At 35.3% G+C, this 15,847-nt stretch overlaps 2 protein-coding genes and 1 pseudogene across 2 annotated transcripts; all 3 read left to right on the forward strand.

Moving 5' to 3' along the window:
* The first annotated feature begins 234 nt into the window (after positions 1-234).
* LOC140816793 (zinc finger protein ZAT5-like) lies at positions 235-1,483 on the forward strand. Its single transcript, XM_073176246.1, has one exon. The coding sequence runs from the start codon at positions 363-365 to the stop codon at positions 1,164-1,166; it is 804 nt and encodes a 267-aa protein (XP_073032347.1). The 5' UTR covers positions 235-362; the 3' UTR covers positions 1,167-1,483.
* A 5,935-nt stretch (positions 1,484-7,418) lies between these two features.
* On the forward strand, positions 7,419-10,915 carry LOC140817121 (NAC domain containing protein 50-like). Its single transcript, XM_073176722.1, has 4 exons — positions 7,419-8,002; positions 8,611-8,888; positions 9,005-9,190; positions 10,233-10,915. Exons 1-4 carry the CDS (start codon positions 7,807-7,809, stop codon positions 10,746-10,748), a joined length of 1,176 nt encoding a protein of 391 aa, XP_073032823.1. The 5' UTR covers positions 7,419-7,806; the 3' UTR covers positions 10,749-10,915.
* A 758-nt stretch (positions 10,916-11,673) lies between these two features.
* Positions 11,674-13,846, forward strand: LOC140817122 (histone H2B.1-like; annotated as a pseudogene).
* Positions 13,847-15,847: the final 2,001 nt, after the last annotated feature.

Here is a 15,847-nt window from a genome sequence, read left to right on the forward strand (position 1 = left end):
TGCGTATTGAATAAACCTTGAATTAACACCGTAACTTGGGTTATTTGAGATTCAATTAGAAGCTAGTAATGGAATAGAAATGGTCTCGTGCCTGTTACATAGACTATTATAATTCGTTAGTTGTGTGATATCATTAATAGTTGTATACTAAAAAGACATGATTTCTATATTTAGCGTGGGATGGATAGACACAATTGACTTCTCCAAACTGAAAACTCACATTCACTAATTTATTCAAATAACAAGAATCACCACTATCCTCTTCTTCTCCACCTTTCTCTCACACACTGTCTCTGTCTCTCGGCCAAATTTTAAAACAACAAACAATTGTAGCACTTTGTGCATGGTGATGGTGGGGAAGAATGGACATGGAGGCTACGGCGGGGCCGCCCATGGATTGTAACAAGGATATCTCTTCCCCTAATATTGCCAAGGGCAAACGTACCAAAAGGTTGAGGTTTCTTTCCCCGATTCCCTTGACCATTAATGCCCCACCATTTCTTGAAGATAACACCAACAACCATCAATATCCCAGCCCTTCGGCAGCCGTCTCAGCCGCTTCCTCGGAGGAGAGCACCACCTCGGAGGAGGAAGACACCGCCCGGTGCCTTATCCTCTTAGCTAATGGCCATTTCTCCCCTACCAAACAGCCTCGAGGTCATCTAATTCCCATCGGAGATAACAACAAGAGCAACAAGGTGGCTGCAGACGGCGCCGCAGGTATGTATGCATGCAAGACGTGCGAACGGGTTTTCTCCTCGTTTCAGGCCCTGGGCGGTCACCGGGCCAGCCACAAGAAGCCCAAAAACGAGAAGAAATCGTCGTCAACGTCATTATTCATGTCCGATGAAGAGGATTTCCCATCTCCATCGATTTCGTCGTACAAGAGCAGGATGTCTCTTTCCCTGCAACTAAACAGCGCCACTAATGCCTCGCCCCGGATTCACGAGTGTTCGTATTGCGGAGCCGAGTTTACATCCGGCCAGGCCCTGGGAGGCCACATGAGAAGACACCGGGCCTCCGGGCCGGTAAGTCCATTATCAAAACCTCCATTAATGCCTACAGTTCATAGCAAAGAATTTGAGTTCGAGCTCGCAATCAAACCCAAAAACGGGTTGTCGTTGGATCTTAATCTTCCGGCACCGGAAGACGAGCATCAAAGATGATTTCGCTTTTATTCGAAGCAACAAAAAAGTTCAGAAAGTAGACGGCAGCAGCAGCAATACGAAGCAAATTAAAAGGTGTTCGTTTCATCTGAAATTCACAGCATTGTCGGCAGCCGTTATTATTTTGGAAGGTTCAATCTTTTATTATTTTTTCTCAATGCATTGATCTTCCACGAGACAACATAAATTCATTAAGACGTGAATTCCATCCACCATGATCAATTCTTTCTTTGTTCCCCCTAAATTAAAACGAAATATTACATTTATTTTATTTGATTCTTTTAATGACAGATATTAATATTTATTTTATGTTCATTTCTTCCGATAAATTTGCTTTGTGCTCTTGAGGATACATACTGTTTCAATAATTGCATATATATGTATATATTAGCATAAAAATTAGCTAATTCGAGTTCGGGTTACTTCGATTTACTTCTATATATACTGGTCTTGTTTATCATTTTGTCAATATAGAAACCATGATTAAAAGGTAGGTTTTACAAATAAATAAGATGTTTTAATTGATTTAATTTTTTCTTCTTCGTTTAAAAACAAAAAATCAAGAAACTCCACAATTAAATAGAACTTAATTTATTCCAATAACGAAGACTTAACTGAGTGGGCCAGCTTTATTGTTGGACAACTAAGGGATTCAATTAATATTTCTACGTTGATCTAAAATACTCATATTTAGATCACATTAGCAACGATTTATTTTTAAAAAACGTGACAAAGTTTGACTAGTGCTAATAGTTACATTTTCGTAGTTTGAAGTTAATCCCCGATTGATAGGTTTCCCGGGAGCCCAATCTTCCGGGATAACTTGGCTAGCAACGACCGAGATTTCGTAGTCGTTAGCGGCCGGTTAACCTCACAGGAAACGGGCCTTTCTCCCCGTTATGTAGGTCGATTTTCCATGTAGCGTGCCGGGACAATTACATTGGCATCCATGCATTAGAATTCGATGCTTGTAGCTCGATCACTCGAGGTCGGCATCTCCGTTCACAAACTCCGTCACAAATGCTAGATAGTAAGGGTCGGAACTCGGAACTGGAATCGATCCTAAACTGGATATTGGTGTAATACTCACATGGTACCCTGCAAAACCCAAAAGCAAAAACTTATTTAGTGATATATTTTCTACTATAGTTAATAACTCATAATTATAAACATTGACAAAATATTCCATCACATGTGATATATAAATAATCTATTTCCAGTGAAGTGCTTCGGCTTGTCCAGCACTTGCGAGAGATCCGAATGGCTTTCCACTCAAGTCCAAGTGATTATTTTCACATTCGGGAGACTGATCTGTTATTGTTAGAGTGATTGGATTCCCTGAGAATGCTGTATTTGCCGTGCATTTCACCTGAATTCGGAAATACATACAACTTTGCTTTATTTTAATGAAATGAAAGTTAGAAAAAAAAAATGGATCGAATGGGTCGAAATTTGGCTTTTATAGTGTTGAAAAAAATTAAATCATTTCACCTTACCATATATATATAAATCAATTCTAAATTTATGGCACTTACCGTGCAAAAATTAATTTGAAATAATCAATTTGTCTGTGTATGTATATTTTAAAGTTGAACAACCCACAATTTTTTGTAAGTCGTTTTTCATTAAACTCTTCCTGCGATGGACAAGCCCGATAATCTGACCATGAAATTGAAATAATTATTATTTTCCATTTTCATGATTTAATATTATTTAAAAATCATAGTTTAGAATTAATATAAAATATATTCTCTTAGAAAATATCTCTTTAGCTTCCAGTTGAAGATTATAGAAATATATTTTCGACTACATCTAAAATATAAATATATTTTAAAATCTTCTCAATGTTCGAAATCATTTAGTTCAAGTCGGCAAGTGCGGGCCGGGTGGTATTATTTTAAGGTATTAAATACAAGAAAGGAATATTATAGTCAAAAAATAATAATAATTGTGAGATCGTTTCACGTATGAATTTTATGATATAAATTTACAATATGACTTTTTCATGAAAAATATTAATTTTTATTTTAAATATAACTCAGATTAACTCGTCTCACGAAAATAAATTCAAAAAATCATCCGAATACATAAAAGAGAAGCCCAAAAGAGATTTCTTAACGTTCAGGCAATGTAATACTTTACTTGTACTCATTACTTTTCTTTTTCATTTGTTTATACTTTTTTTGTTTTGTTTTTGCATGTTGACTGACATGCATATGTCACTTTCATAGGTTGTCCCCACGACTTTAGCCATATACTTATTATTTATACTAAAATAATTCCTTTAATTAATATAACAATTATAAAATCTAATATATTAGTAATTATATATTGTTGAAGTGGTTGTTAAGTTAAAATCATCACTCTACGTACACTTCTTACACACTGGCGTAATCAAGATTTTAGAATAGGGTGTAAACAAATTTAATAATAATTTCTTGCAGTAAAAAAATATAATATTTTAAATTTTTTTTACTACTAGATTTAATATATTGATTGGTAAAATAATATAATTTGTTAGAAATTACGATGATGATATTAACCACTGGAAAAAAGTAATTTGGAATTGATACTTTATTTAAAGAATATGGTTTGACAGAGCCCGATTTTTCTTAAATTTTTTGTCGCTTTTCGAAACATAAAAAGTTTCCTAAAAAAATATCTTTTTATTTCCAATTAAAAAAAATATCATAACAAAATTTGTTTTGGAGGTAAATTGGTTAAATTTATTTGTATTCAACGTATCTCTATTCGAAATCAGGCACAAACTTGTGTGAAACAGTTTTACGGGTCGTATTATGTGAGACGGATCTTTATTTGGATAATCCATGAAAAATTATTACTTTTTATGCTAAGAGTATTACTTTTTATTGTGAATATGGGTAAGATTGACCCGTCTCACAGATTGTGATCCATGAGACGGTCTCACATGAGACCTGCTCTCGAAATTATTCATAATTTACTAATTAAGTTTAAGATTAATTATGATTATCTCCTTAGTTCTTACTTTGATACAAGTTTTTTAAATGTTTTTTACACAAAAATTTACTAATATACAGAAATATTATACACAAATGTTAATTTATAAACGTTGCTACAAAATTTTTTTGATATTGTTTAAATTATCTTTATGATAATATGATTAAAAAACCCAACCTAGTTTGTTTGTGTGCCGGTACTTATTGATGTGGCAGGGTACGAAGATTCGTCGCCTCACCCACCATAAAGTCGTGTTTGGCTTGCTATTAACTATTTCTGGAGACACGATTTCTTAAAGTTCACTCCCTTTTTTATATATTGTCCATTATTTTCATTTTTATTGATTAACGTGTTCGTTTTGAATACAAATGTGTTTTAGATTTGATAGTGAAGAATTCAAAAGGTTTACTTGATCTTCAATACCGAGAATTACATAAATTAGTTGGTTATCTCACGTAATTTTTTCGTAAAATAAGTCGATAATGCATATATTTATAATAATAAATAATATTTTTTGTATAAAAAATATTATTTTTTATTAGGTGGTCCAAATAAGAAATATGTCTCATAAAATTGATTTCGTTGAAACCGTATCACAAAAGTTTTTGTTTACACAAATATACTCCATGACGTAGTAGAAATTAGAGATAGGATAAACTTTAATATAATAAATTATACAAAAAAAAAAATTTACTTGTTCAGTGAAACTGTGTCATATAATTAATGAGGTAAGTTGGGTTTTATGTGTGGAAATAGTGGGCTTTATTGAGCTAAGTAAAAAAATACATAAATAAAAAAAACTCTCTCTTTTTTTAAATTCGTCTCAATTATTCTATGATGACATTCTATCGATATATATATATATATATATATATATATATATATATATATATATATATATATATATATATATATATATAATACATCTATCCCCTAAAGAATATGCAAATTTATTTTTTAAAAACAAATTCAAGTTCCCTTATCCACTAGCTGGTACATACAGATGAATAGATTCTTCCCCATTTTAGCCAGAACGTCAGACCGCCTTAAACAAAATGGGACGGTCGAGAATCGCATACTACTTAATGATTTGATGTCGTTGAGTTAACAAACTTAAATTCATACTTTATAAAAAATATATTGAGTACAATGATTATGAGTATGATCGAATCCATAAAAAACGGAGAATGTTTTCTTTCGAAGAAAAACAAATGAAGGGGAGTTATTTTTTATTAGAAATAAATAAACTACTGCGACTAATTTATCATGTAAAAAAATAAACAATTAAGAGTAATAACTATGAAATATAAAATTTAATATTATCGAACTCTGATTTAAGGGGTTTTGACTACTCAATTGTATCACTGGTCATCGGCTAACATATTATTTATTCATGCAGTTACAGTAATTAACCTTAGAATTACAGGGATGACCATTAAAATTTTTGTGTTTTTCTAATTTAATTGACCAAACACAACATCCAAGTTAAAATGTACCAATAATCAACTAGGTACGATAACGTTCTATATTGATTAAAAATAACATTTTCATTTTGTGAAAACAGTTAATCCTAAAATCTAACAATCGATATAGTTGCAATTAATAAATTTAGTTTCGTCAAACATCATAATTAAGACTCTAAAATCTGGCATAATGTTCAAAAATTTCGAATTTCACTATTTGAAATTCTCGTTAACTTCAGTTTTACATGTAGCAGAAGAACATTCACAAGGCTTGGCCAGGCCTTGTGCAGAACTTTTTCTGTTTTATATTTCTTTCCTATCTTTATCTTGACAATTCCAAATGTGATAAAAATAATCTTTTAGCACAAAATCTCTCTAAAACCATAAAATTTTCTCATACAACAAAATAACATAAAGTGTATTAATTAAGCATGTCAGGAGTTAAAACAATGAGAAATATGATAACAAAGATACAAACTATTACAAGCCTATCACCTAAACACCTTCTAGAGAACCATCTCGACCGTCATTTAGATCGCTGATAATCACTAGAGCTATCAATAAATATACGATTGATGAATTTTGAAAAAAAAAATTAATTTATAATGATTTATGTATAATTTTGAAAAAAATCAGCGGATTAAAACGTCAAGGCGGTCCGCCCCATCCCATTTGATGGCAGGTTGAAAATTATGACGGACTGGTTTATCCCAAACCGCCAAGCAGCCTGCCCCAGACCATTTGATGGCGGGTTGAGTTGGAGCGGGTTGGATCAGTCGATCTGTCTCACGACTCTAATCACTACCCATATATTTAATATGGAAAATTAATAAGAAATTAAAGATTTTCCAATCTGACCCTTGAAAAACAATATCCAAAACCACCCAATTCACTTATTAGGAAATTAATTTTCATGCTTCTCGCGAACTAATTTTCCTTTTCCCCATATATAGTATATATTTGTGATGAGGCTTTTAGATTTGCTTGAGTTGTGTATTCTACAAATTGCATAGATTTGATCGATAAACTTTAATTACAATATAAAGAAAATCATTATTGAAATCAGATCCTCGCCAAAAAATAGTCCAAAACGAAATGAAACAGCAGAATAAATGACTATTAAAAAAAATAACAATTAGAATACCTTTGTTTGAGTCACTATCCACAAAGTTAACGAGGGGACAAGACGAACGACCCCATTCAAAGTAATTCAAACAGATGACAATAAATCAATGCAAATCATTTCAATTATTGTAATATGGACTTTAAGTATTACTGATTGGTGGAAGGAAGAGTACATTTTTGGATGAGATATAAAGAAAAAGTTGTATTCATAATATATTGGATCTTCCAATCATCAAAGAAAGCCGGAATCATACAATTAACATGAAAATCAATTTATACATAAAATATAAGTGATTGTATTTGAAGATAGTGTTTCTTTTTTGGTTTCATATATCAGTATTTGTCTTGACATATACAATCGATAAAAAATTATTATGAAATCGTCTTGCTGATCAATTTTGTGAGACTGATCTGACTTGAATCAATCCATGTAAAAATGATAGTTTTCATGATATATATAAATCGTGATAAAATAATTTGTATATCCCAAACGCATTATTTCTAGACCTTCCCAATCGCAACTATAGATTCGTGCTCGATATGTACCAAATGAAATGTGAAAAATGAGTCTAAAGTTGCGTAAATTGTTTAGGACCAAATTAAAAAAAGAAAAAGAAAAAAGAAAGATAAGGCTCTCAAATGAGAAAAAAAAACAATGAGAAACAGCTAGATTTACACATATGGGTTCCCTTTTCAAAGTGTGTGCCCTTTGATTTTCGATTTCCGTGTCAAGCAAGCATCCGCAACACACACCACACACTCTCGTTTCTTAACCAATGGGCAAAACCATTAACCAAACCCCTTAAAAATCTCATCTTTCCCAACACCCATTCACCTTAAATCTTGTGTCAACACCTTTGCTTGCCTTCTAATCTTCTTCTATTTCTTCACTTCTGTCAAACCTAACTTCCTTTGGGGGGGTTTCTTTTTCTTTTTTGTTTTCTTGGTTTATTGCACATGGGTTTTTCTTTTCGTGGCGAGGTTTGCTGAGGGTGAGTTCTGAATCACCGGGATTTAATTTTTTTTGTTGGTGGGTTTTGAGGGAATCGTTGTGCTTTTTTGTTGTTGTGGAGATGGGACAGGAGGTTGTTGTGGCGGCGGGGAAAGGGGCGACGGCGCCGACTTCTCTGGCACCGGGGTTCAGGTTTCATCCGACTGATGAAGAGTTGGTGAGGTATTATTTGAGGAGGAAAGCTTGTGGAAAACCCTTTCGTTTCCAAGCTGTTATTGAAATTGATGTCTACAAATCTGAGCCCTGGGAGCTCGCTGGTAAATGAAATAAATGCTTTTGTGTGCTCACGAATGAGATTGCTATATTTTTTTTGTTTGTTTGTTTGTTTTGCTATGATTCAATTGTATGTTTGGTTCATCTATTCGATGTTTTAGCGTAAAGTTGCAAACTTTAGTCTTTGGAGTTATAATTTAACTGATATATGTTTCTATGAGTTATATGTGATATAATTGTTGTCAATTTTTGTTGGTGGTGTTAAATAATGTTATGCGTCCCTTTAATACCCCGGTTTGTGTATCATGGCGTGCGTATGTCTTTTTGGGAAAAAAAATGTATCTCAAATGTTATGATAAATCCAATCAGAATTTTTGTTCAAAGTAAAATTTTATCCTCCAAAATACTTGACTTGCCTAGCTCAATTAAACTCAGGGACTTGGTTTTATGGTTCTAAATTGCTGGAAAGACAAGTGCAAGAAGATGAGGTTTCTTTAGCGTTAAAGAATTGGATGAACCTTGAAAAGATTAGATTTTGTGTACCACAACGTTTTTTGTATCAATGTTTCTGATTTCATTTTTATTCCTCTTGTTTGAAATGCATGAATAGTTTCTTATCCGCTAATGGATGGCGCGTTTTTTCCTTGAACAGAATATTCGTCTCTGAAGACTAGAGATCAAGAATGGTACTTTTTCAGCCCTGTGGATAGGAAGTATGGTAATGGGTCTCGGTTGAATCGAGCCACTGGCAAAGGATATTGGAAAGCAACTGGGAAGGACCGACCCGTGCGTCATAAAACTCAAGCCATAGGAATGAAAAAAACTCTTGTGTTTCATAGTGGGCGTGCTCCTGACGGGAAGAGAACAAATTGGGTAATGCATGAGTATAGGCTCTGTGATATGGAATTGGAAAGGGCTGGAGTTACACAGGTGTGGATGAGGTTTAAGAGATTAATTTCTGTGTTTCTTATTCTTGAATATGTATTTCTTATGTATATGTGAAGTTATAAATCCTACAATCATTTCGTTGTTTTGCGGCAAAAAAGGATGCATTTGTGCTCTGTAGAATCTTCCAGAAAAGTGGCCTCGGGCCACCAAATGGGGACCGTTATGCCCCTTTTGTTGATGAGGAATGGGATGATGATGCAGTGCTTGTGGTTCCCGGAGGAGATGCTGATGATGATGTGCCCAATAGTGATGAAGTACGAGTTGAGTGCACTGATCTTGGACAGGTTTTTGTTGCCTCTCCTTCCAAATCTATACAATTGAAATTGATTTAGGTAGGTGCTAAATATTATGCGGCATCAAATTTCCTGGACAAGTGGATGGTCTTGTCTGTACTTTGCTCCATCGATCATTGGATTTAATAGTTGCTAGGTGTGGCTGTGATATGAAAACCTGTAGATTATATATGAAGAACGACACACACACAAAATAAATTAAGGGACGCTGTCTATGAGCGCATTTTCCCTTTTTATTTAATTTTCTCGAACGTTAGTTTTGTTGATTCTACTTTGAACACATTTTTTCATGGGGTTTGGGGTTTGCTCATTCAACGGATGCTGTCCTTGAGCTTGATTTGCCGAAAAAAGTAAAAATTCCTTGGGTGGAGAAATATGTCTTTCTCATTGTTGGGTGGTCAAATCTAGGACCAAGCAGACCTGAAAAATATAAAAATGAAACTCGCCATTGTCAGAATGGAACTTTGTGAAAATTTTCCCAATCAATTTGCTATGGACATTTAAATATTTTTATGTTCAACAGCTTAATCTCAAGATTGGATCTCGATAGCTCATCCCCGGAAATGTTGTTCTATAATGATCTTCTTAAACTGATGCAGAATGTATTTGATCCATCTTTTGTCACACATGCATGCGGTGGAGACACATGGTATTCGACGTTGGAGCACGTGGATAAATTTTGCAACGGATCTCAATTGTTACCTTGAATGTCTGATGAGATATTATTACCATATCCTGCTTCTTTTTGTACAAAATTGCATTTAACACAATTCTTGAAATCTTTCTCGCTTATGAATTGCATTGAGTCCTTTGACAAGTCTTCGCCTGTATGGAACTCTTAAATGTTGTAGATAACGAGAAAATATTCCGAGTCTGTTCCCGGAGTTCTCATGAAATCGATTATTCTGAGCAGACATCTTAGAATAATTATTATCTGGTCTTTACTGCTGTCGAACTTTACTTTTAAAAGTCATATGATTCAACACTCGATTGATTTCAAGTTTTAATCTGTTGCGCTCTGTATCTGCTGCAGGATCCTACTCCTCTCATCATGGCACCTCCTCAGATCGAAAATCCATTGGATTCGCAGAGTCTTACCTTTTTGTGCAAGAGAGAGATATCTGAAGATCCCAGAGAACTCTCTCTATCCCAGAGCAAAAGATCGAAACACAATGACCCTAACTCGAGCAATGCTAATGGATCGGAAGATTCAACCACAATGACCCAAGACCCACCAGCAATGATGATGACGACAAATTTTCCCTTAGGACCTTTTGAGTTTCCGCTACTAGAACCCGTACAGCGCCAAGAAAGCCGTTCAGTGATCAACCCACTCGACTCCTCCAACCTCGAGAAATCCGTGCCTCCAGGGTATTTGAAGTTTATCAGCAACCTCGAGAACGAGATCCTGAACGTTTCGATGGAGCGGGAGACATTGAAGATTGAAGTGATGAGAGCTCAAGCAATGATCAACATTCTTCAATCCCAGGTCGAGTCCTTGACCAAAGATAACGATGATTTGAGACGATGCCTCCCTAGGAGGGGATAGTTACCCAGCGTCGTAGCTTTAATGCTCATTTCTCTTCTTTCTACTTGGGGAAAGATGAGGCAATGAGCTCAGCTAAGTGTAGTTTAGTGTCATCTGAACAAGAATCTGTCGACTATGCTCGTTTTCAACCAGAGTAAAACTCTGAATAAAAATTGATATTCTAAGTATCGATGGTGGGTGATGCATGCTCCTATCTATTAATTAATATGGATTATGGTACTCTATTTACACTTTCCGCTACAGCTTTCATATACTGTCCCATTTCATGGTGCCAAGATGGCGTGGGGCAACATCCAGGTTCTTGAACCCTTCATTGGCACCGGTCGTCTGCGGTGTCGTACGTTTTTTGCGGTGTCACATGGAGGTGTAATATAAAAAAAACTTCATGCGCAAGAATTTCATCTTCTCCTCCTCCTTTCTACTCTGCAATTATCGCCGCTCTATAGTAACTATGCACTTTGAATTTTATTTTATGGCGATGGTGATATGATGAGCAATGAATTGATCATCTCCTGATTCATCGTATTAGTTTATGTTGAAATAAACAATTTTAGTATTGTTTTCCGATTATCAATTTGGATTGATTTTTCAATGTGGATTGCTCTATATGTAATTGTTTTGAAAGGTTTAATATCGCTCATTAAAAATCATTTGTTTTTATTTATTTTGTAATTTTGTAATATATTTGATAACGAATTCCACATGATCCAAGAATATTGTTGTTTTTACTTTTCACTCGACATTCGAAGACAGAGATCCTACAGCGGAACCGAACCACAGTACGAAAGCAAAAAATCATTTATTCCCACATAATCTCTATCGTCCGTTTGGATCACTCAATCAACGGTGGAAACCACCAATCCGCTCCACACGTATTAAACCAATCACAGCCCACCCTCCAACTATATAAAACCATTCAAGTCTCACTCGCTTCTTCACAATCAAAATCCAGAGTGTTGTTTTATATTCTTCAATGGCAGCCAAAGCAGACAAGAAACCCGCCGAGAAAAAGCCTGCCTCAGAGAAGAAGCCGGCGGCGGAAAAAGCTCCAACAGCGGGGAAAGCACCGGCGGAGAAGAAGCTCAAGGCAGGCAAGAAACTCCCGAAGGAAGGAGGCGCTGTAGCCGGGGACAAGAAGAAGAGACGCGCGAAGAAGAGCACAGAGACATACAAGATCTACATCTTCAAAGTGCTGAAGCAGGTGCACCCCGACATCGGGATCTCGAGCAAGGCCATGGGCATAATGAACAGCTTCATCAATGATATTTTCGAGAAATTCGCGCAGGAGGCGTCGCGCCTCGCGAGGTACAACAAGAAGCCGACGATCACTTCCCGGGAGATCCAGACGGCGGTGAGGTTGGTGCTTCCCGGTGAGTTGGCCAAGCACGCCGTTTCTGAAGGGACCAAGGCCGTCACTAAATTCACTAGCTCTTGAAGAAGCGTCTCCGATCCCCTTGTTTTCACTTGATTTTAGCTGTACTGAATTACGAGTTTTCCGAATGTAACATTTGGTTTGTTTTTGTGAGAAATTTCAGTTTAAATGTAGAAAATTGGCTCATATCTGGAGAATTACATCTTGCTTGATCCTGTGTGCCCTTCGAAAACAAACATCTAAAATATGTTGACATGATCAATCTGTATACTTTTCTATGTATCTGTGTGTAGTTCATGCAGCCATCCTTTTATTAGATAATAATAATAATAATAATAACTAGAATTCATTTGTTTTTTTAAAACAAACTTGACTTCATTTTTAGAAACATCATGATTTTATAATGGTGTTTGTTCGACAAATCGGTCTTGGACTAATTTATCATATGTACTTGTATATCTTGAGAGCAAGATTTTTGACATTTATTTTATGGATTTTTTTCCCGTAATTCGATAAATACTTTTTACAAAAATTAATATTTTTTATATATATTTTTATTATAAGAATTTTTGCACTAAATCATTATAAAATTTCTGATCAAAACACGGAGGCTCCCTTCCTTTTATCATTTTCAAAATCTTTAAACTAATAATATGGTTGGTCCCAAGTTAACTTAATAATAATTTTAATATATCATATTTTTTCGCATGCTAAAATTACGAATGTTATCTTAGTTTTATCCAAATTTTTAAAAAATTAAATATCAAAATATATTAAAAAAAACATCTTGATATTTTTGTTGATCCAAACACCAGAAGTGACATATTTTAGATTTAAAAAAAGAGAGAGAAAAAGCAAGCGCCTTATAATGAAATTTAGAGAACCCGCGGATTGGTGATTAAAAAATTCGCACCAATCAAGTAAAAAGTAAAACCACGTGTATAATCTCTTTACCGCAGATCAAAGATCCCATCTACGGTTCATATCGGACATCCGTGTCACCAGAACTTGACCAATCACAACTTATCCCATCCACTATATAAGATTTCGACCTCACTTCATAAAATCTCATCGCAATTTGACAAATTCAGTCCCGACTATTTCACTCAAAATCGAAATGGCAGGCAAGGCCGTGAAGAAACCAGCGGAGAAGAAGCCCGCCGCCGAGAAAGCCCCGGCGGAGAAGAATCCCAGGGCGGGGAAAAAGCTCCCCAAGGAAGGTGGTTCCGCCGCCTCAGCCGATAAGAAGAAAAAGCGGACTAAGAAGAGTGTGGAAACCTACAAGATCTACATTTTCAAGGTTTTGAAACAGGTTCACCCAGACATCGGAATCTCTAGCAAGGCCATGGGTATCATGAACAGCTTCATCAACGATATTTTCGAAAAATTGGCGCAAGAGGCGTCTCGTCTCGCTCGCTATAACAAGAAGCCGACGATTACCTCTCGCGAGATCCAAACTGCGGTCAGGTTGGTGCTTCCCGGAGAGCTTGCCAAACACGCGGTTTCCGAAGGGACCAAGGCCGTTACCAAATTCACCAGTTCCTAAGCTAAATTGTTGATTTGTATGTGATCTCTCTTGAAATTTGAGTTAGGGATCTGGTTGGTAGATGAATTTAGGGTTTCATTGTTAAAATTTATGTAATCGATTTGGAGTTCATCGATGAAATTTGTTTCACTTAATCGATTGAGATTACTTGCGTATCCATTGTAATAACTTGATTTCTCTCCTCTTTTGTGAGTTCTGATCAACTCGGTGACATTGATCAAACTTTTACCTTTACATTCTTGACAACATTCTGATTAAATTTATTCCAAAATTCAATCGTTTGGCTAGAAAATCTCATGCTTGTGATATATCGGGTGAAAAGAGAACATTTTTTTAGAGATCAACACCGACGCAATCTAGCATTTTTTTAAAAAACTTTTGGTGCTTTAGTTGTATGTACTTGGCAAACACTAGGAATCCATTAATTTTGGTTTGAATCCTATGTTACAAGACAAGGGTCGTTTCATATGAATTAAATCCTTCCGTAACAAAAATGGTGACATGTATACCAGCCGTGGCTCCATTGGGCATTGCATCTCCGATGAATTAGGATTTACTATGTCTGCTGGCATAATCTTTTTAAGTGGCATGGACCAAGATTTTGTTAGATTTCCCGACTCTAAGAACTGAGTGAGGCAAGCCTTACAATTATCAGCAGGATCTAAAACTGAGTTACACGTGAAATTTGCACTTTGATTTTTTGAGTGGTTTGAACTCTTTTGAACAGAACAACGAGCAGTCCAGCAATTTTGGAGCTATTTCAGAATTTCTGAAAGGGCAGTTCAACAAACCGCATGCAGAATTCCTGAACGAGCAGCCCAGCAATTTTGGAGCTATTTTCCCAAAGCAAAGTATATGCAGTTGCTGTATAATACAACTGAATAAAAGTTAATCGCATTGATTGATCTAAGAACACCTAGGGAAAATATAAAAAGTTACTCTTTTTCTTTGGTCTGGTTCATAAGATTGCTCCTCTCAAGTCATATCCAACCTGTGCACCAATTTTGGTGCAAAGATTGGCTCCAATAGGGCCAAAATAGCGCGGTCTCGGTTGGTCCAACGTACGTTAATTTGAGATAATAAATATGAAATTAAAAATAAACTGGAAGCCGAAATTTACGTGAAAAAATCTCTAGAAATTATTGTGCTAAAAATCATGGACAAGACGAAAAGAATTCAACTATAATAATTTACGGTATACGACCACTCACCGTGCTTTCAAAAAGAACACACTCTCTTTTAATTCAGAAGAATAAACACCTCACGAATATTATAAAACTAAGCATTTAAAAGCTATAAGATTAGAGAAAAAACTCGAAAAAATGGTGATATTGAAATGAGGGGAATGAGCTCCATTTATAGAGCTCTCCCGTGAAACACGTTTTCTCCTCTACTTCCTTTTTCAACAAAACCATGCATTTCATAATGTGTTCGTGAAAATGTTTCCACCTCATTTAATATTCAACTTTGTTGACCAATCAATGCAACCAATTAATTTTGCTAACATTTCTCTCACTTGGAGATTACCACACATCTTTTCAATCTTGTTATCACCTGCTGCTTACGTTTCTGCTAGGCCATTTGAGTATCTACACCACTCAAATTTGTCAACATTCATTGGTTTGGTAAAAAAATCAGCAATATTATTTTTTATATTGATTTTCTGCATATCCACACTTACTTCTTCTACTACTTCGCGTACAAAGTGAAATTGAACTCAATGTGTTTCGTCGTAGAATGAAAGACTGAATTTCTTGCGATGTGCAAGACACTCTGAGTGTCGCAAAACAAAGAAATTTTCTCTTGTTTGTGTCCGATCTCATACAATAACATTTTAATCCATATTTGCTTCCTTACTTGCTTGAGTAGCTTTCGTGTATTCTGCCTCCGTTGTAGATAATGTTGCAACTGTTTGCAGTTTTGAAACTCAGCTTACTGCTCTCCTGCAAGTGTAAACACATAACCAGCAATAGATTTTCTTTTATCAGGATCTCTTTCATAATCTGAATCGATATACCCCTGAGAGTAAAATCTGATCTTTCATAACGTAATGCAACATTTGAGATACACTTAATGTATCTAAAGATCCTCTTAACCATGCTCTAATGTTCTCGTCCAAGATTTGCCATATACCGACTAAATGTTATAAGATGATAGAAAACTCAAAGAAGTAATAATATG

This window comes from Primulina eburnea, chromosome 16 (assembly GCF_022965805.1).
Source record: "Primulina eburnea isolate SZY01 chromosome 16, ASM2296580v1, whole genome shotgun sequence".
In the NCBI taxonomy this organism is placed as follows: domain Eukaryota; kingdom Viridiplantae; phylum Streptophyta; class Magnoliopsida; order Lamiales; family Gesneriaceae; genus Primulina; species Primulina eburnea.